Source organism: Scaptodrosophila lebanonensis, unplaced genomic scaffold (assembly GCF_003285725.1).
Source record: "Scaptodrosophila lebanonensis strain 11010-0011.00,11010-0021.00 unplaced genomic scaffold, SlebRS2 tig00001412-arrow-pilon, whole genome shotgun sequence".
Classification (NCBI taxonomy): domain Eukaryota; kingdom Metazoa; phylum Arthropoda; class Insecta; order Diptera; family Drosophilidae; genus Scaptodrosophila; species Scaptodrosophila lebanonensis.
In genome coordinates, this window is record NW_022060739.1 from 11,809,595 (window position 1) to 11,829,558 (window position 19,964).

Genomic DNA, 19,964 nt, shown 5'->3' on the forward strand with positions numbered 1-19,964 from the left:
TTGTATTGTGAGCTCCTCGTAAGCCACAACACTTGACTAACTTGGCTAACAAAGCGCGCACAGTGCAGTACGTGATAAGCAGGCTTTAAGCATTTACATACACGTACGTGACATGTTTGGCCTCAAAGCTACAATGGCCACAACAATACCAACAACAACAACTACAGCGGACAAAACAGCGACAATAGCTGAGTTCATAAAACAAACAGCAAATAAATTCTCGAAAAATTATCCACACAACAAAAGAAAAAAGGCAGCCAAAGCGAAGAGATGGCCCGTTGGACGGACAAGCCAATAAACTCGACGAAAATCGAAAAGAAACGAAGATCCTGTTTTGGAAACATACACACAAACAAACACACACACACACATACATGCACAAAAGAGGAATAATATTGAATTACAAAATGACAGGTTCGAGCAGGTCGGGCAGCGATTTGGCAGCCGAACTACCTGAGGATCTAACGACTTTTGAATAGACACAGCAAATGGAGAAAGATAAGTGTTTTGGTAAATTATTTAGCAGCGAGTAAAGAGGCAGAGCAAAAGAAGAAGTAGAAGAAGTAGTAAAAGCAGCGAACTTTAGTTTCCAATACATGTGCGGCTTTTAAATTAAATTTTTTGATTTATGCACAACACCAGAAAAAAATTGGCAGCCAAGCCAACTAGACAAAAGCCTGCAGATGAACACAATAAACAATGAACGGCAACAACAAACAGCAACAAAAGACACGAAGACTCAAAGACTCGACGAACGCTGCGAAACCTGCTTTTCACTCGCGCTAAACAGAAACCCGAAAAATACCTACAAATACAAAAGTAAAAACTAAAAATCAAAAAAAGGTTCTCATGAAAGTTTTGTTGGCCGTTGCAAACGTTTTACAAGTTAATTAACTTTTTATAGACGAGTGTGTGTGTATGTGGCTCAAGATTATTGGCAGTGCCTAGAAGAGTGTAGACTTTTAAGTTAAAATCGCAGTCAAGTGAGTTTTAGTTGCGCTTTGGTTTAAAGACAGCAGCAAAAATAAAAACAAAAACACACGAAAAAACGAGTAACAACAACAAACACTGCGCGCACGCCAAAAGAAGAAACGAGTTAAACAACTATGGGACAGAGTTGCCAGCCAGCATCATGCTGTTGTTGTAGTACTCTACTACTCATTTGTTAGTGTGTTTGTTTGTATGTGTGCCTGCGTGACATAAGCAACTTTTACTGTTAGAAATGCAACGATGATGCGCATTTAAGTATAATGTTGCAGGGGGTGGAGAGTTTTAATTTATCAACACAACTCAGTTGTAGACAAGCCCGCTCGTCAAAGAACAAAAAAATGATACGCAAATGGCTTAAACTCGTCAGTTAATTTGTACAAGTTTCAGTTTCAGTTTGTGTTTTTTTTTTGCTACTTAAGACCTACTATTATCAATAGGTATGTTATTTTTTGTATTTACATTTTGCTCTTAATTGTAATTCACTTTTTCACAGAATCTTGCTGAGGTAACTTTTTCAGGGCCGGATTTTTATTTTCAATGATTTTACATTTTGTTGCCGCACGTTTTGGTCATAAATATTGTAATCACAACAAGTTACATATTGCGAAACAAACAGCAACTATGACGCTTGTTTTTTTTTAAACAATTTCCAAACTTCAACTATTCGCTAACATTTTCACGTAAATGACACCAAAGATGCGCATCGAGGCGTCTAAGATTGTAAACAGTTTCTATGTGGAATTCATTAAAACTTTTTACTGCCATTCAGATTTCGATTTAGACAAGCTGCGCACACGCGACGTTCGGATCGAGTATCTACGACTCTACGACTGCGACTACGACTGCGGACGAGCGTGCGACGGGCTGTTTGGCCTGTTCCGCACTCGAAGACGACTCGTTAGCAACTGACTCGAGCTAAGCAGCAAAACAAACGGAGTCTACAGATTCGTCACTGTCTTCAGAGCACTCAATACAACAACAAGCTGAGCATTGAGCGTGCGCTCCCTCTTCATGCGCGAAGCAGTGTTGACCAACTCAGCCACTTTCCCGCCAGGTCTGCAGTACGCTAAAAAGTGGATTGCGGCTGGCGGGATTGATAGCGTTTTTGGAAGTACAACAAAAAATAGCAATAGAACGACAGGAACAAAGATACCATAAAATGGCTTTACGTTAGATATCATACATATGCATATGTATACATATTGTATGTCATAATATTAATTTAGATTAGTCTTCATTGAGTGTTTTGTCTGCTGTGTTTGTTTGTCAACGGCTGAAATCCTTTTTTATAAAACAATAAGTTTCCAAATTGCAATGCGCAATACCTAAATATGTTGTTTTGTTTAGGGTTTTAGAATAAGTTTACGCAATCAAAAATAGAATCCTTTAGAAAAATGTGGAAGAAATGCAAGAGTTGGCGAACTTCGAGCTCTGTTCCTTTATGAGAACAAAAAATGAGCGTTTTTACCAGCTATATAATTTACTTAGCTATTTCCAGCTTTCTTCAGTTGCTGATCTAGCCTTTTTCTGACACTCAAGAGCAGCATATGCTTTTAAGTTGTTGTGTGAGTATTGTGAGAAAAACGCTTAAGATTTGATAGCATTATAGCGAGTTTTGGAGTTTGGAGCAACATTGAATGTTGCATTGCTGTTTACTTTTTATAATACGCTCTACTCCCCCTCCTCTGAAGGGTTAATATACTATTGTTTTCAATTTCAAGATTTAGAGCTCCAGAAAATAATATTAAAAATATACATTTTAAAAATTCTTAGTTTTCAGAGCCGGGTAGAGAGCATATAAGAGTCGATCACGAACGACTCTAGCACATTGGACTATTTGCTTGTTTCTGAGCTTTGAGTGCTTTTATTGGGGAGAGAATAAAACAAGAGATCGCACAGCTGGAAACTTAGGAACTTTACTTTTACTTACCCGAACCAAAATTACGGGCTATATGTTACGAAGACAGTGCGAATTACTTACCTAAAACAAACAGAAAGAGAAGTAAGAGAGAGATAAGAATTAATATCATTGTAATGCGAAGCAATGCATACATACATCTTCCGAATTATAAATAAAGATACTATTTTAGGACTTGAAGGGAGGCTGATAATTATAGATACATACATAGCTTTATATAGCTGTACATACATATGTACAGTTTAATCTCGAAAATGCGGACAATCGCATGAAACCAGGCAGTGGCCCCAATTAGCGCAGTGCCTAAGCTATCAAGATAAACATTGAGATGGAAGACGAGCTACGAATGTTTACAAAAACTTATATAAAGTTCCGAATAGTATAGTATTTGTGCTCAAACAGACAAGGGACACAAGGGAAATAAATTAGTTAGGTTGTTCAATTCAGAAACAAGAATTGGCTTTTGTTGAGTTTGAAAAACAAACATTTTTTACTCAATTAAAGCACGACAGGGGTACGCATTTATGACTATATAGTATGTATAGTTTATTACAAATTACAATTACAGTTACCCCTTTGGGTACAGGGTAGAATTTTCATTTGTTAAATGCCTAAACTTTTAAATGCACAATTTAGAATAAGCTATTATTTGATAAATCTCTACATAAATGCCGATATTTTGTGAAAAGCACTGTTCTGTTCATGTGTTGACAAAAATGCAAATCAAAAGTCAAATTAATGAGCAACTAAACTATTCAGTATAATAATTAGTTGTCGAGCGTCTGTGTAAATGGGCAAGAGATTGATTAAATAATTAGAGAGGCAGACTCTGGAAGTTCTGTTTGAGAACAGAAAAGCCACATCACAATATTTTGGCCAACTAATTGTATAAAAATAAAAATTGCGTGGTCCCTTTCAAAAAGACAAAAACAAAAAAAAAAAAAAATAAGCAAAAAGCTCAGAAAATGCAGAGTCGAAAAGGTAAGGTAGCAGGTAAGGAGGCTTCAGTGGCTGACGATTTCCCACGTTTAGAACGAATCACAACAGAACGCATCATTAATCAGCGGTGGTGGACGCGGACAGCGGGTGAAGCCGTTGCCGGGGCAGTGGAAGGGGGTAGGGCCAGAGTTTGGGTTCGGGGCAAGATGGCCTAAAACTTAAAACGGCCGACTGGCAAAGGCTCAACAGCAGCTCCAACACTGACGATCGTCAGACGCTGGCCGTTCGTCGTCGGTCGTCAGTCGTCAGTCGTTCTGTCCCGCCATGTGGTGTGATTGTGTGTAGCATGTCTCCGAATCTGCCTCTGCCTGACTCTGTTTCGGATTCGTATTCGGATTTGGCTTGCACTGCTCACCGTTCATGGTCCACTCTTTGCTCTTTTCATGGTCAATCACCCGGCGCGCGTTTCAAGTCGCTTTCGATGCAACCAATTTGGAGGGCGCTACGCAAACTGAATATTGGAGAAATGCCATAACGTTCTGAACTCTCGAATACCCTACAGCCCATCTAATGTCGATTCCATTATGCCAAGACAGAAATGTCTTGAATGTTCTCCCGAATCCCGAAATTATGGCTTTAGTTTCAAATACTTGGCTTGGTGTTGGGGTCTTCAACTAACCATCGTTTTTTACAATTCTCAACTATTTTCGAGTTTCTCAATTGCAAAGAATGAAATTCATTTTAAATAAATGGATCGCGTGTTACACTTTCTTTCAAGTAATATCTGCTACTAAAGTTTTAAAGAAAGCTACCACTTATTATTCAAAGTTCCACACTCTGCACAATTAAATGGGCTGCTCGAAGTAGAACTGTGCGTGAATTCATGAAATGAATAACTTTGGAAAGATTTAGTACCGAGATCGTAAAAAAGGTGTGAAATTTAAGCCACCAAAGAAAGCATCGCCGGTCGGAAATATAGTTATCTCTAAAGACGAGTCTCTTTGTAATTTATTTTAACGTAAAGAGTTTTGTTTCGAAGAATGCTTAGAAAGAATAACTGAAAAATGGTTATATTAGAATGAAATTTTAAATGTGTTCGGGAAGGGTAAGCCTTTCATTGTGTAATGGCATGATGGAAAATAAAATTTAACATATTCAAAGTTAATCGGTTGGACAATACAGAATTAAAAGAGGGGAAATTAATATTTATTTTAATATTATTTCTGTATAAATTCCCCAAGTTTTCAGCAGACTTCTGAAACCACTCCCGCACCTAAAACCGCACACGAAATCAATGTACTCTCCCGCCTCATAGATTCAGAATAAAACCGAAAAAAGAGATAGTCTGAAAGGCAGCAACAACAATAATAATGAACAACGTGCTTAATTACAATAATTTGAGACTTTCAATCGCACACAAAAGCCAAATATGTTTAAAGAAAAAAAATGAATAGAAAGGGCGTAGTGCAGCGCAAAAAAAAAAACAGCAAGGGGCAGCAAATTAATCAAATAAGTGGCGACAAAGGCCTAGGGTTTTCCTCTCTCATATTTTATGTTTTCCTTCAAAAAGTGCAGTGGAAATAAATGCTACTTTTAGGCAACCAAATGAGCTGCTGCTGCTACTTTTTCTGCTGCTGTTGTTGTTGTTGATGCAGTTTTTGTTGTTGCTGCTGTTTTTGTTATCGTTGTGCTCTTCCCGAGACTTCAAACAGGCGCGCGCCTCCAGGCTCAGCACAGAGACCCATGGAGGCCTACTTATGTACATACAGGCTGTATGAGCCTAGACAAGTTCATTGCACGTGCCACCCCGCACGCCGCACCCTGCACCACGCCCCTCCCCACCTTTCCACCTCAGCGTACTTCCTTCCCCTTCCCCTTCCCCGGCCCCTCCCAACTAGTGCCTAACTATTGTGTGCGAACGTCTCCGGAACTCGAAACCATTCCCCACTCTAGTCGCAATTTTTTGTTTACTTTTTCATGGCAGGCTCATACAAAATTTGCCTCAAAAAGGGGGTATAGGGGGGAGGCCTTCTGTCAAACCCGTTTAGAGTTCAACTCAAAAATACGCTCTTTGAGTTCTTTGAGCCGTGGCTGCAGTGCTCTTAAAAATTGAACTGGCTTTTCGGTATAGTTCGCTTTTTCAGAAACCTGTTTTGTGGTAAGCGTTCATTTTGGTTCAGGAACCTAAGTCGGGGCTTAACGGTGCGGGTGTCTGGGTTGTGGGTCTGCAACATCGACCACAACTGCACACACAATTCTGCAGAGTCTAGTCTCCACAATGGTTGCGAGAGTATTCACCTAGAAGTGGTTGCTTGTTTCCTAGATAAGCCAAAGCGAAATTTGAAGCGAAATTATTCAAAATGCAGTCAATATTGGCGGATATTTCTGTGAAGTCCAGCAATCTATTTAGTTGCGAGTAGAAGAAATTGACTGAACATTTTGTAAAAAAGCTGTTTTGACAGCAACCTATATAATGAATCCTTCGAAGCCCAAGTATTACATACTACATATTTTCGCTATACTTTCGGCACCAAACTCAAATGGAAATGTCCTCAGAAGCTGCAGTAATTGAATTTTTCTATATGTATAACTATTGGTCTACAAGTATGTTTTTTATAAAAAAATATTTAAAAGTATGTTGCCTTCACAATTTTATTTTATTATTTATTTTAGGCTGTGTATTTTTTGGTAATAACTCGTCATCTCTCTATCTTCTCACCATTTCTTTCTTCAAACAAACTAAATCTGCTAAATGTCCTTAGAACCTGCCCTAATCGAATTTTTCTATATGTATAACTATTGGTCTATGTTTTTTATAAAAGAGAATTTTAAAGTAAGTTGCCTTCATAATTTTATTTTATATAATATCTCGCCATCGCTCTATCTTCTCACCATTCCTTTCTTCAAACGAACTAAATCTGTAAAATGCTTCCGCAAAACATCGTATTTAGCAACATTAAATATTGTCCAATATTTTATCTAAGATTAAAACAGATATGCAATTATTTCTACTTTTTGAATTCTTCTATTCCCATTTCTGTCTATTGGATTTCTTTTTACACACTTCCTCTTCTGCTATCATCTTTAAGCAGTTAAGCAGGTTACCAGCCTAGTTCTACGTCTATACTTATGTTCTTTTCTACAAGCAATAATCATAATGGCAATGGATAGCAAAAACTAAGCTATTGGATGAGCGCCAAAGAAGAGTCTTCAGCTTTAGATAGTTAAGCAGTCTATCGTCATTCTACATTTATCGTTCTGTCAATATTCATTTGATGTTTTGTCCCGTATGCAATGTTTTCATTCTTTTGCAGTTAAAAGGGCAATCATTCTACACAACGCTCTTTCTTATAAGTGTGTTAAGTAATAAGATTGTGAAAGAAGACACTTAACTTCTGGATTGTCGTAGAAAACAAACATAGGGCTTTTGCTGTACACTAAAGTCTTAAAACAAGAGGAGCTTTGGAAAACAAAAACCTAAACAAAACCCCAACTGAAAAGTACTGTGTGTGTGTCTTTCTCTGAAGAATTATTAGTGGCGCTTTTTATGGGCCGTCGCGGCCAGATGATAATCACGACATGAAACTATTTTCGAAGCACTTAAAAGAGACGCACATAAATTTCACCGAACGCAGAGGCAAATGGCATCGTTAAAAAGCACGGACTGCCGCCGCTGCTGCTGTTGGAGGGGCTGGATATATGGACATGGACGCGAGTGTTTCTTCTTTTTAATTGCAATTGCGGCAACGACTTCGATTCGGGTACTCAGCGAACAACAAACAACGAAATAAAATCGAAGCGAAAGTCGGTTGCAAGTTCTGCTTCCTTTTTCTTCCTCCAAGCCAAATTAAAGCCAATGCAGCTCTGAGGAGGGCCAGGGAACAGGCGGGGAGCAGGCTGGGAACAGGCATGTGTGCCATCAATTTTCGCACCAAATGCGCGGGCGTGTGCGGCCACAACTGGCGGGGAGGGTGAGGGGGTGAGCGGGTGAGGACTGTCTCATTTGGTTAATTTATTGTAACGGCAACTGACACGCGCCGCCGTCCATGGAGGCGGAAGGGTGAAGCGCACTCTCCTTGTCGGTTATAAATCGAGGCGACCTTCTTCAAGTCGTTCGACAAAATGAAAGAAAAGAGAAAACATGATGTCATGCAGTCGATCCTATCGGGAACGATGCGAGTGAGATTTTCGATTTTTTAAAAGAATGCCTCATCAGCAGCACAGCATCGTATAAAGTGATTGTCCCAATCTTTGTTATTATTTAAATAGGGCTGTTAAAGGGGCACGCAGACAGGCAGGATTAGCGCTCCTAATCTGATGATGATGATGATGATGATGTGGCTATGGCGACACAAATGAGCGATTCAAATTGCTTTGACATTTTCCAGGGGCCAACGGTGACAGCTGTGTGGTTACATCTTGAATGGCACGGTGTGAAATGTTTTGGAAGAAAAGCAACAACTATAATTAGAAAGCGATAAAGAAGGAAGAGGGGACCAATGCAGACAATGAGTGCCTTTCTAGAGATGTTCCTGCACACATAATCGGATATTTGTGGGCAATTCATCAAGGGGAATCGTACGAATTATCTTAATATTGTAATCAAATTTAAACTAAACCTTGAAGATTTGAAGGCATAAGTAACGCGTATAACCAAATGATTTGAAATCTAATTCTAAAGATAGAGTTAGCTTTGCTTTCGTCACTGTTGAGCCCGCAATTCTCGACGCTTACTATATATAGAGAAGAATTCAGATTATTTTGTTTTAATTAAACACAACACAGCAACGTTTTGTTTCTCGGAATTTGTGTCTAGGTGTCAATTGTACACAATTAAAGAGAAGGCGCGCCCATTTGTGCCACTAGAGAGCTTCACTTGTAGAGCTAAAGCCTAGCAAGGGGTTTCAAAGCATATATTAGACACACGCACAGCTTCAAGTCATTAACAACGGCTCTGGGTGTCTAGGAAAGGTGCAAGTCGCAAGTCGCAAGTCGCAAGTCTAGGCACTCCAGACACGCACGATGTGGCCGACAGACAAACTTCACGACAACTTGAATGCACATTTTGTCAAGGGGACTGGCTGATGACTGAGGAGAAGGGCGCACAGTGGAGGGGAAGTTGCCATTGAAGGTGCAGACAATAGTCCCCTAACAATGCTGCAGTTACAGACATCTGACAGTTGGCAGGACAGATAAGTCCACATGTAAGGCAGTCTGTTTCTCGACAATGTGCCAAATTGCAAAGAAGAAGAACAGCCACCAACTGGGGTAGGAAAGGGCACGAATGTGTGAAGATTGGAAGATTGGGGGACCCATCTCTCTGCCCACTTGTGCCGACTATTTAAGGCAAGCATTTGAGGACTTATGTGACAGGCGACCTTTTCCGATACTATCAGCAAAATGTCTTTCCCAAAATCTAGACAATGAAGGGACCTCATCGGCACGAATCCATTTTTAGACAGTATACATATTTGGGCATTTGCAGATTTACTCAACATTGAGTCGAATTTCTCTTTAAATGGAGACCTTCTGTTGTTTTCTGTGCCCTCATTTTTTGTGCCTTGTAGTACCTCCTCCTTACCTTTGAGAGGAAAGAAATGCTCTCATTTAGGAAGGTCCACCCCAAGATGTTTTAACTAAGCGCGACTAATTCTTGCCTCCAAGTACACTCCATTAATGAGTAACATATTTTTCGGGGAAAGTCTATAAAAAAAATTGAAAATTTCTTTGGCAGTCGGAAGGCGAATGAACTTCGGTCTCAGCATTCATTTCTCACTCCTCTTCGCGCGCGACCATAAAAAATTTCCAATTCTCAACACATTCTCGCTACAATTTTGTTATGGATTGCGTTTGAAACAACAACAACAACAACAATACCAGCAGAAACTTCAACAATAACATGCCACATGTTGCAATGCAAAGCAAACAAACAACAACGAAATACTTGTGTTGAATGTCGATTATGGAATACCCTGGAGTTTTGATCTTTGAAAGCGAATAGATTTCTCAATCAATTCGAGTTTCAATTATCTTTGGATGATATGAAAAAAAAACCAAAAGACTATTGGTTCAAAATAAAAACAATAAGAAGAAAAGTTCTGCTACAGAAAACTAATTCCTACAATAAAGCTAAAATTAGTGCACATTATTTGTTGTTTATATCCACTTATCTTTAATTTTTGGAAGCTTCTGTCCAAATGGAGTGAAAACTTTGTTTCCTTAAAATATTCCGCAATAGGTGAGCCTTGAAAATGTTGTCTTTTTTATTTAGAAAATTATCAAAAAGTTTTAACTATTTTGCCAATCCATCATGGCACCTTTGACTTTGGCTTTTGCAAATACCCTTCTGTCAAATGATTTATTTTAATGTACTTCTACATACTGCCGAAGTGCCCGCTCTATCAACAAATGGAGTCCCCCCTTGCAGTCGCTTGGAATGCCATTTGTTTACGAAAATCTACGAAAATAGAAATTTCAGAAACAATTCCAATACATGGAATCGGAGCAGCAGAACTCATGGACGGACATTGAAATCGCCAGCACCTCAACAGCAGGGGCGGACGTAATGTCTCTGACGGCCCCCAGCCGTAGTCTCAGCACCTCGTCCGTAAGGGCGGACGCAATGTCTGTGACCGGCCCCCACCGCAGTTTCACCCCCGACGACATCGACGATGTATTGGATCTAAGTTTCTCCATACGCGAAACACTGCTTTGCGCATTTTGTATAGCTATTCCTATAATATTGATGACTTTGCTCTTACTTGGATTATTGTTGGCCTCACGCCAATGCGCCGCAGCACGGCAGCCGAAGGTGTTGCGTCCAACGCTCTTGCAACAGCTCCACTTCTTGCCCGACCAGAGACCAGGATGATAACGATACGATTTCGGCGTATTGCTGTCGTCGCAAACTGTAAAGAAAGTAACAAGAGAAGCGGATTGGGTTTGTGAATAAAGACTTGGTTGGCGCAGCTGTTGCAACAACGATATGACCTTGTGCCACAGCATTTGGCAATCTCACGACCAATATTTGCAATTTAAAGCCCCGTCTGCCTTCTGACTATCATTAGTTTTTAATCGCGGCTGTGGCTACGATTAAAACTAGAGATGAGCGTGATCGAAGGCCGTTAAGTTCGTGAGCTTGGTGAGTGTAAAAATTAGCGTGAAATTCCGAAGGAGTTCACACTTTCACATCTTTGGAAAATTGGTAAATTGTAAAGAAAATTAGCGCACTACTTTGGTATCTTCTTTGCCTAAAGCTTAGATCAATAACAATATCATAACCAATGGAAAGAAAGAAAAAATAAGTTGTATTTAAATAAAAGGAAGAAGGCAGATAATTGCAAACTATTGAGTATACATTGCACAATTATTATTGAAACAAATTATTCTTTGTAAACGTGATTGTCTTTCTTTTTTTGTCACGCGCTCATATCTAGTTATTATAAGTAACTAACAGCTGTACAGATCGCGCAGCTTTCGTTATTTTGGGTCAACAGTTAACGATTTCGCTCACCTTGCCGTATGGCGTGTATCCACTCGCTGCGCTGCTCCTCGCTATTCGCTATCACGTACAACGTGTACTGAGGAACAGCTCCTCGGCTCTGCTGCTGCTGCTGTTCACTGTTGCCGCCCTGCTCCGCTTGCGCCTGGACTGTTGTTTCACAGTAGCCCACTTGAAATGGGTAACCCTGGCGGTTGGGAGAGTCAGAGGGAAAGTGGAGAGTGGAGAAAGCGTTAAATCAAATTAACCCACCACTAACACATTGACTTCACTACTTACATCCGGCGCAAAGGGATCTCCGCCCTCGCCGTTAACCGTCGCCTCCTCGACCAGTCGCACGCCTCTCAGAAAAATGCGGCCACGCTCGCGACGACGCTGCAATAAAAAAATGGGGAGAGAGAGAGCGGGATATAAGTTTCAAGCTGCACAAAAATGCAGAACTTTCTGCCGTCGTCGCTAATAAACTGCCACAAAATTTTTCGCCCTTTATGTTGTGCCTCATTCTGCGGCACTTAAACGAAGTCGAAGCGTCCTTTTTTCGGGCTTGCATGCAGGGACAGGGATGGCAGTGTTGCCAATTTAGCCTTTTCCCCGACAGTTTATAAATAAATACTATACTCTAATAAACAGATTTTCATTCTTCCTCTTGTTCTTTTTCACTAAACTAAAGGTCTGTTTTCGTGTTATCATAAACATGGTAATACCTTTTTTTAAAAGCTCCATCTAGCTTGTTGCAATTGCAATTTTAGCCATTTTTTGACACTCAAAAATTGGCAGCACTGCCAGGAAGGGAGTGGAGGGAGTGGAGGGAGTGGAGAGAGTGGGGTTGCAATTGCAAGAAGGGTTTTAATTCCTGCACGTGTGCAGCGCGTCGACACTTAACCGCACTTAACGGAGGAGGCTACGTGTTGCATATGGCGTCGATGTCAGAGTTGGTGTCGGTGTCGCTTTTGGGGCTTCTTGAAATTGCCCGGACAGGCGTCTCTCTCCTTCCTGCAAACTCAATTAAGTCAACTAAATTAGCTTAATTGACGTGTGGCAGTCTCTGTGGCTTTTGTATCGATGCACATAAATCTTAAGGGCCAGCCAGCCAGCCAGCCAGCTAACCCATTTCTCTTTGTTTGCTTGCAGTCGAAAGAGTTGAGGGAGTGGAAAGAGGGGGGTTAGAATTTCAGAGATAAGCCCACGAGTTCCCGCTGCTTATCACAGACAACCTAAAAATCTAAAAGTGAAGCAACAGTCACAACAAAGAGTACAACAGAAAAAGCTCGTCAACAACACAAACACAACACACAGCGTTGACACAAAGACCCCAAACAAGCAAGCCAGAAATAATAATAAAAATAACAAGAATCTAGTCCCGTGGCAAAGCGTTGTGGGGGGAATAGTTTGTCGACGATGCGGCAACTGAACAAAGAATTAATTCAACTACCTCCCTGCATTAAAAAAGAATAAGTAAGCGGGAAAGAAGGCCACATTTGAAAGGGGCGTAGGGTTGGCACACGCTTGCAAATTTTATTTGTTTGTTTATTTCAACATTCTCAATTTTCAAGGAGACTTGCTTGCGTGCTGATAAAATCATTTCTTTCGACTGTGGCCGATTTTTACAGTGTAGGAAAGTGAGTCGTACGTCGTCGACGTATAGACTAGCTTTTCTAAAACTTGATTCTGATTGCCAGATTGAAGAACAAACATTGTGCCAGCTAGATCTTAAATAACTGTTGATTGAACAGAACTTGGCCACAATTAACTGATTGGCCCGATATAGCCATACCGATTTCACCGTTGTTTTCAACCTCTGTACGTAATATCATCACTAGATTCGTAAATATGTGCTTGCTTAGAAAGCAGACTTTAAAGCAATACATGGAACTACTTTGTGTTTTGTATTTTGCAGAAAATTAAATTTTAAGTATTCTAAAAGCGTCTACAAAACGCGTCTGTACAATTCTGTAATTAAACTGTGATTAAACGCTTTTGTAACTAAGTAGGTGCCAGTTATAATGCCACTGAGATGACATGGAAAACAGCTCAACACTGAAGAGTATTTTGATGAACAATAACAACATGCAACTACTTAGAAGAGGGAACGCGAAACCGCATCTGACTTGTTTGTTATTCGAAATGGAAACTGTGTATGAAATTCTTGTCGGCAGCAGAAAATTGAAATTGAAACGCATTTCGAGCAGCGCTAAATTGGCGTTAATGCGTCGCAATGATGCTGATGATGTTGATGTTGATGCTGCAAATGTCTCTCGTATTCACAGTTAATGACTCAGAAGATTTGCTACGAGTGGGCGGTTGTTCGGTTGTTCGGTGGCTTTATGGCGATGACATGCCAACGCATCCGGCGGCTGCCAGGGAATGGTAAGGGAACAGAAGCGGCGACAGCGATGCCTTCCTGCACGCCATGTTGTGCCACTTTCCACTCAATAGAAACAAGAAGCCAAAGTTGCAGTCGCAACTGAAATGAAAAGTACACTCAGTGTGTACGTGGTGTGTGTGCGTATTTGTGGCAACAAAGCAAAACGCTTTGAAATGATGTTAAACTTTGGACTGCACATGTGTCAATGAACTCTCCTCACACATCCACGCTAGCAGTGGGCATACATATGCCACCATCTAGTGGCGAAATTAAAAACACATGAGGTACAACTTTTACGGAACAGAAGATTGTTTGAATTAGACCCACATCCTATATTATATATTTGGAATGACAAGACGCATCAATATACTCGTCTGTCTATCCGTATGGAAGATTCTGGCATGTAGACTAGTCCGTAATAAGTCCAAAAAAATCTTTTTAAGCATCACCTTATATTATCCATTTGAACATCAAGTTTATTATGTCATAAGAATGATCGTTGGAAAATCATTCATAGTCTTAAAAACATTTTTATCGCTTGAACAAGAATGAATCGACCTGATCCTTTTCATGTAAATAGCTTTTAAATCAATCAACACATCATATACGAGTAAGCTTTTAAAAGAAGTTTCAAATCCAGCCTAAGATTATATGATGCTTTAATTTTCAGTTCCACACTGCCCCGCCGTCAACCCAGTAGGCTGATTTTTTATTGTTGGTCGTCCATAAAATTGCACTGCAATTTCCGGAGCAGGGCAACACCAAAGAGGAGCGACCTGGCCGCGTAACACAATATATACAGCAAAGGACAAAGGAGTTGGAAACATGAAACGTCTAGGGTGCGTAGCCCTTACGTGTAAGTACCTGTGCGCATATATGTATGTGTGTGTAAGTGTGTGTGTGTGTGTAGGGGCAGACAAGGTTCCGCCACACTCACCGGTGCATAATTGAGAAAACTGTCAAAGCAGAAGAGCGAAAGATGCAGAAACAATTACAACAATTAAGCACAACAGACGATGCTGGGCGGCAAATGGGGAGTGGCGAAGGAGGAGAGTGACATAACAAGCAAAGAGAGAGGGAGAGAGAGGGGAGATCAGAAATGATGTACTCGCTAACATTTTCCTGAGGCAATGCAACCAACACACTCACTCACTCACACAATCGTCACATGCACCTCTCAATATTGATTAATGAAACGCGCTGCTTGTAGAGTGTTCTTCCTCTTCTTCTGCATCTACTTCTGCTCAAATAGAAGGTATGGGTGGGGGGAACGAATGGGACCGCCACTGACAATAACCGCCGCCGATTTGATTGATAACGGGCTTCAGGCTGCTGCTCACATGCTGTGCAGTCTTCGCAACCACAACGGATTGAAAAATCGACTCATATAAATTATAACTGTAATAAAATCGAATTTGTATAGGTACCTATGTATGTATCTGCATCTGTACATTTACGAGTAGGTGAAATTTTTAATGTCTTTTCACATCAAAACTACAATTTCACGGCCGACAAACCTTGCTTAGGGGACCACAGCCAGGGAGCATTATAGTAATAAAGTGAAATGCCAGCTCCTAATAGTATTGATGGGCAATTTCATTGGCAAATGACGGACAACGGGACTGCAGATATGTTAATCGGTTCAGTGTTTGATGTGATATTTAATTTGTATGTGTAAGATACATTCAAGATTTCAATTTCCTTGAAAAGTCTTTAAAATCAATCAATTAATTCCCCTAAATACGATGCTTTCTAATACGAAGACAAGAAGAAATACAAAAACTTAAGTAATTAGATGAATAATTTCAAAAAAATTTTAAACAATTTAATTAATAAATATTAAAGGTGTCCTACGCAGAACTGTATATGTCATTAAATATCATTTGAAATTATGTAAAGGGCTCTCTATGGTTAGTTTTTCATCACTATTTTCGAAAATATTACTCGCAGCAAAAGGTGAATTATTTATATGCTTAATTAATTAACAAGCATAGCTATCGGAAGGCCCTCATTCATACCATCATTTATATGCACGTTTTCCACACACTGTGAAGCTGTCTAGTTTTAATTAGAAATAAAAATACACAGTTTTCCTGCAGACTCTATTTTCCCACATCAAAGGACATGCTTGGCTGGCTCGTGTTTTCGCGGTGTAATTTATTTGGCGTTGTTAATTCTGAAAATACGACTGAGTGTGTATCGCTGAGTCATGCGAGTCCCATCGTTGTTGGTCATAAGCCTGCCTGCCGGCCTGCCTGGCCGACTGACTGACTGATCTGACTGTCTGCCTTCCTTCCTGCCAAGATACTGACAAAAGTATCTATGCTCATTAAGGCCTTCTTGTTCTTATTGTTGTCTGCCGCCGACTTCCTCTTTTTGGCTTCCATGCAGTTTTTCAGCTTTGAGTGAAATTTGCATTCAACGTGTTCTTTCATTTCATTTTGGACACACAATACACAATAATTTTCCACTTGCTGGGCGTGTATCCTTCAGTTATAATTTTAATTTTTAATGATGAGAGCAGGGAAAAGCTCTTGGAAGCCTGCATACATCAGTTTCTTTGGAATTTGACTGTGAGATCGGATCGTGTGATCAATCATCGAACCCTAAGTCTATTTTTTGAAAAACAAAAGCGCGCGTTGGCGATGAAATTAGCGATAAGCTCTCCAAAGCCCGCGCTTTGAAATGCGGGCATTAAAAAAATTTGGATTTAAAACAAAACACAAAAAAGAGGCAGAATGGAAAATCAAATCGAGTGATGGGTCGATAGCATCGCAGTTGTGTGGAAAACCATTCATTGTTGTTGTTGCCATTGTCCACAGCTGATCAATCAGCCAGAGGTGTGCTGGTGTCCCCCTCCCCTCGACACACACACACACACACACACACACACACACACACACACACACACTTAACAACGGTCTGCCACATGGAGTCGGAATAAATATGAAAATCGTGACTTGAACGCTTAAAAAGCGCTTTAAATATATTAAGCAAACATGTGAAAAACATGTATAGGAGTCGGGAAATGACAACAACGCCAACAAAGGCAAAAGCAGAGAGCCAACAAGAATAGGAGGCATAATTGAAAAGCGAACTGTGCAGCGGAGGGGGAGGGGTACGACAGCATTATAAATGTGCGGAGGAAATTGTCAGTCATAAGGTCAGAATGAGTTGGACAGCAGACCCACCGAAAGTATCTGTGCGCTACAAATACGTACATAGCCGTAATTACACACACACTTCAATGTGGCAGCCATACAGTGGTACAATATATTGCAATAAATCGAACAGTTCGTTTGATGAGTTTGGGAATTGAATATTTCATTAGTACCTTCGATGTATAAATCTTATTTAAGATATGTGTAAATAAAATACTTTAAGAGTGGATTTAGCGCTTATATTCATTTTCTTCACAAATTCATTAATTTTGTTCATTATTGTTTAATGAAATTTTAAAAAAATTGTTCAAGGGAATTTTGCGATATTAACGTAACTACTCCGAATTAGTCATGCCTGCCTTTTTGATAATAATTATACAGATTAGTGAAAAAAGTTAACCAGTATATTCATTTTGTTTTCGTAACAAAGTCTGCTAATGAGAAGAGAATTGGTACTTTCCATATTTATGTACATAGTATGTGAACATACTGAAAGATTTCTATATTTAAAGCACAAAACACACAAATGCAAGGATTAGCAAATGCTTGGGAAAAACGTAAATATTTAACAGCTCCTTTTTCGGATTCTTCATATCATCTTCTTCATTGCTTGAAACTTAACTTTCACCAAATTACTGGTAGCTGTAGCCCACTGTGCGTTACATCTAGACAGCTGTGAAAAACCCCTACGCACCGGCACAGTCTTGGGCATCCGAAGACGGTTGGTTAGCTGTTTAAATACTTTCTTCATGTGCCGAAGGAACCCACTCCATATAACAACACACACTCGCACACAACAGGGCTGCCTGCCCTTTGTCTACTTTTGAAGCAATTTGTGTTTATTTTTATGTTTTGATAAATGCATTTCATGCGCTTTTCAACATCGCGGCATCGGCTCGCAATGCCAGTGGTAGTGCTAGTGGTGGAGGTCGTTGCACGCTCCTAATAATTGAAGGCATATGTGGCAAGCAGCTGGAATTGTAAGAGCGACAACAGCCCCAGACCCAAGTACGGCCGCATATTGACCGAATCGCACAAATAAACGAACAACATCCAGAACATTGTCAGACTGCAAATGGCCAGATACATTTTATTTGAATTTCTGCTTTGCTTTTTTTATCGCATGCGAGAATTTGGCGGCAATGGCAACGCATGCAACCATCACCAACACACACGAATTTTATCAATCTATATTTCAGATCGAATTTTTGTGATAATTTCAAAACTGTTTTCTAAATAATGACAATTTGTTTTGTGCACTCTTCATTATTCTCAGTACAGATAAACGTGCACAATAATATTTGTTGTTTTATTCTATTTTTAGAACGCACATGGCCAGCAAATGTGTGGCCTTATGTATGCGCAGAAGCGAGAAGAGGAAATGAGGAGCAGGAATGACGATGTCAGAGCGAGCGAGAACGATGCGACAAGAATAAGATGCGAGCGATAGTCGATTCGCTTCTGTACGGCAGAAGCCAGGCTGCCCGCAAGTGCCCGGGTAGCTCAGTCGGTAGAGCATTGGACTTTTAATCCAAGGGTCCAGGGTTCAAGTCCCTGCTCGGGCGGAACTTTTTTGCTGGTTATTTAATTTTTTTTTTAGCTTATCTTTACTTTACTTATAATTATTTTATATACATACATATGTAACTTGTTGTGTGTTGTAAATAAAACGTCTAACATAGAGAAAAAAGTTGGTGCAACCTCTATTGTTAATAATATTGTAGCTGAATAATTAGTTTGATGCATTTTCAATAATCAGTTTTAAATCAAAATTGAACTAAACATTCTTAAACAAACTGTCGAGCTCAAACAGTCTTTAAATGGTCATTATATTTGTGGAGCTACGTAGTCTAAATAATATTATTATATATATTCAAAAAATAAATAGAATCAATGTGTTAATGGTGTATATAAACAAGATAAAGGAATGCTGTTTTAAAGTCTAAACTTTACACGTACGATAGAAGCATTCGAAGTTTAGCTGATTTTATATTTTAGAATAATATAATCTAAATTATTTTGCAGGCAGCGTTTTAATAAGTCACTGATTTCAACATTTTTATAAAAATTAATAAAATAATTAAAGTAAAGGTTTACATTAAAAGGTATTAAGCTACTAAATCCAAGTGATTTGGATATTCATTGATAGATGCAATCTAAGAACTCATTAAAACCTGGTTAATTCTACTTTGAATAGAGTGCAGATCATATAAATAATTTCAACTTGGCCTCTGCTAAAACACATTTTAACACCTCAGGTACGGGATATAACAAATATGCTTAAATATTAATCATTAATATCAATCAGCTTGATTGGGCAATAGCAGTCGAATGGAAGTTTAAAAGTAGCTTCGTCCCTCAGTGGACAAACAAGAAGGCTAAAACGAAGCGCAATATTATGAATTTGCCATTCAAGGCGTAGAGCACTAAAATTTCATTCATAAAATGAAATGTACGAGCATGTAGTTGTATGTGTGTACTCTGCATATACGTATATATGTATGCGTATCCTTTGCAACATAAAATTGGCTATAAATGCGGAGACTTGTGACGGGCTGAGAACTTTTCTGCAGCAGTAAAGCACACAAGCAGCGCCTGCGGCCAATTTGTTGGCCTGAAACGCCTTTGAGAGATGGGCCACATGGCGGCTACTAGAAGCGACCTCTGAGCCAATTCCTGAGCGATGAGTGTGCAACGCCCCGAAAAAATTGCTGCCCACCACAAGCCATGTTTGGAGCACACACGTGAGAACTCGCATCCTTCTCATAGCTGCATAGCATAGCAGTGCAGTGTCTGGGGATATGGGAGCAGTGCTTGCCAACCAGTTAATGCAGACCGGAAACGGGCGGATGCCAAACAGATTGAATCATGGCCTATGCAGACGACGTCGTCGACCGATGGAAAGGAAAGTTAGTTGCAATTTATACGGCATATGCATGACAGATTCATTGGAATTTTGATTTTGTGCAAGAACGAAAAGCAAACGTGACGAATGCAGCTAGTCAGCCGAATAATGCATGCCCTGCACTATTCACTTTTATAAGTTGAAGCAGAGCTTAGGAGGAGCTATCTAAGCTATCTATCTATTTA

At 39.8% G+C, this 19,964-nt stretch overlaps 1 protein-coding gene, 1 long non-coding RNA gene and 1 other non-coding gene across 4 annotated transcripts in view; 2 read left to right on the plus strand and 1 right to left on the minus strand.

Moving 5' to 3' along the window:
- The window catches only part of LOC115631989 (tyrosine-protein kinase Btk29A), a 53,769-nt gene that overhangs the window by 24,510 nt on the left and 9,295 nt on the right, over window positions 1–19,964 (minus strand). The window contains exons 3-5 of one of the 2 annotated variants that reach the window (XM_030528916.1): window positions 11,628–11,723; window positions 11,361–11,535; window positions 10,609–10,755 (exon numbers count right to left, since the gene is read on the minus strand). In XM_030528916.1, coding sequence (XP_030384776.1) covers window positions 10,609–10,755; window positions 11,361–11,535; window positions 11,628–11,723 — 418 coding nt within the window. Of the gene's footprint in view, window positions 1–1,449; window positions 1,861–10,608; window positions 10,756–11,360; window positions 11,536–11,627; window positions 11,724–19,964 lie in introns of those variants that run through there. The other variant, XM_030528917.1, reaches the window with a different exon arrangement.
- Window positions 13,761–18,479, plus strand: LOC115631994. Its single transcript, XR_003996258.1, has 3 exons — window positions 13,761–13,997; window positions 14,384–14,569; window positions 18,199–18,479. It is a non-coding gene; the product is annotated as an uncharacterized LOC115631994 (long non-coding RNA).
- Window positions 18,367–18,439, plus strand: Trnak-uuu. Its single transcript has one exon. It is a non-coding gene; the product is annotated as a tRNA-Lys (tRNA).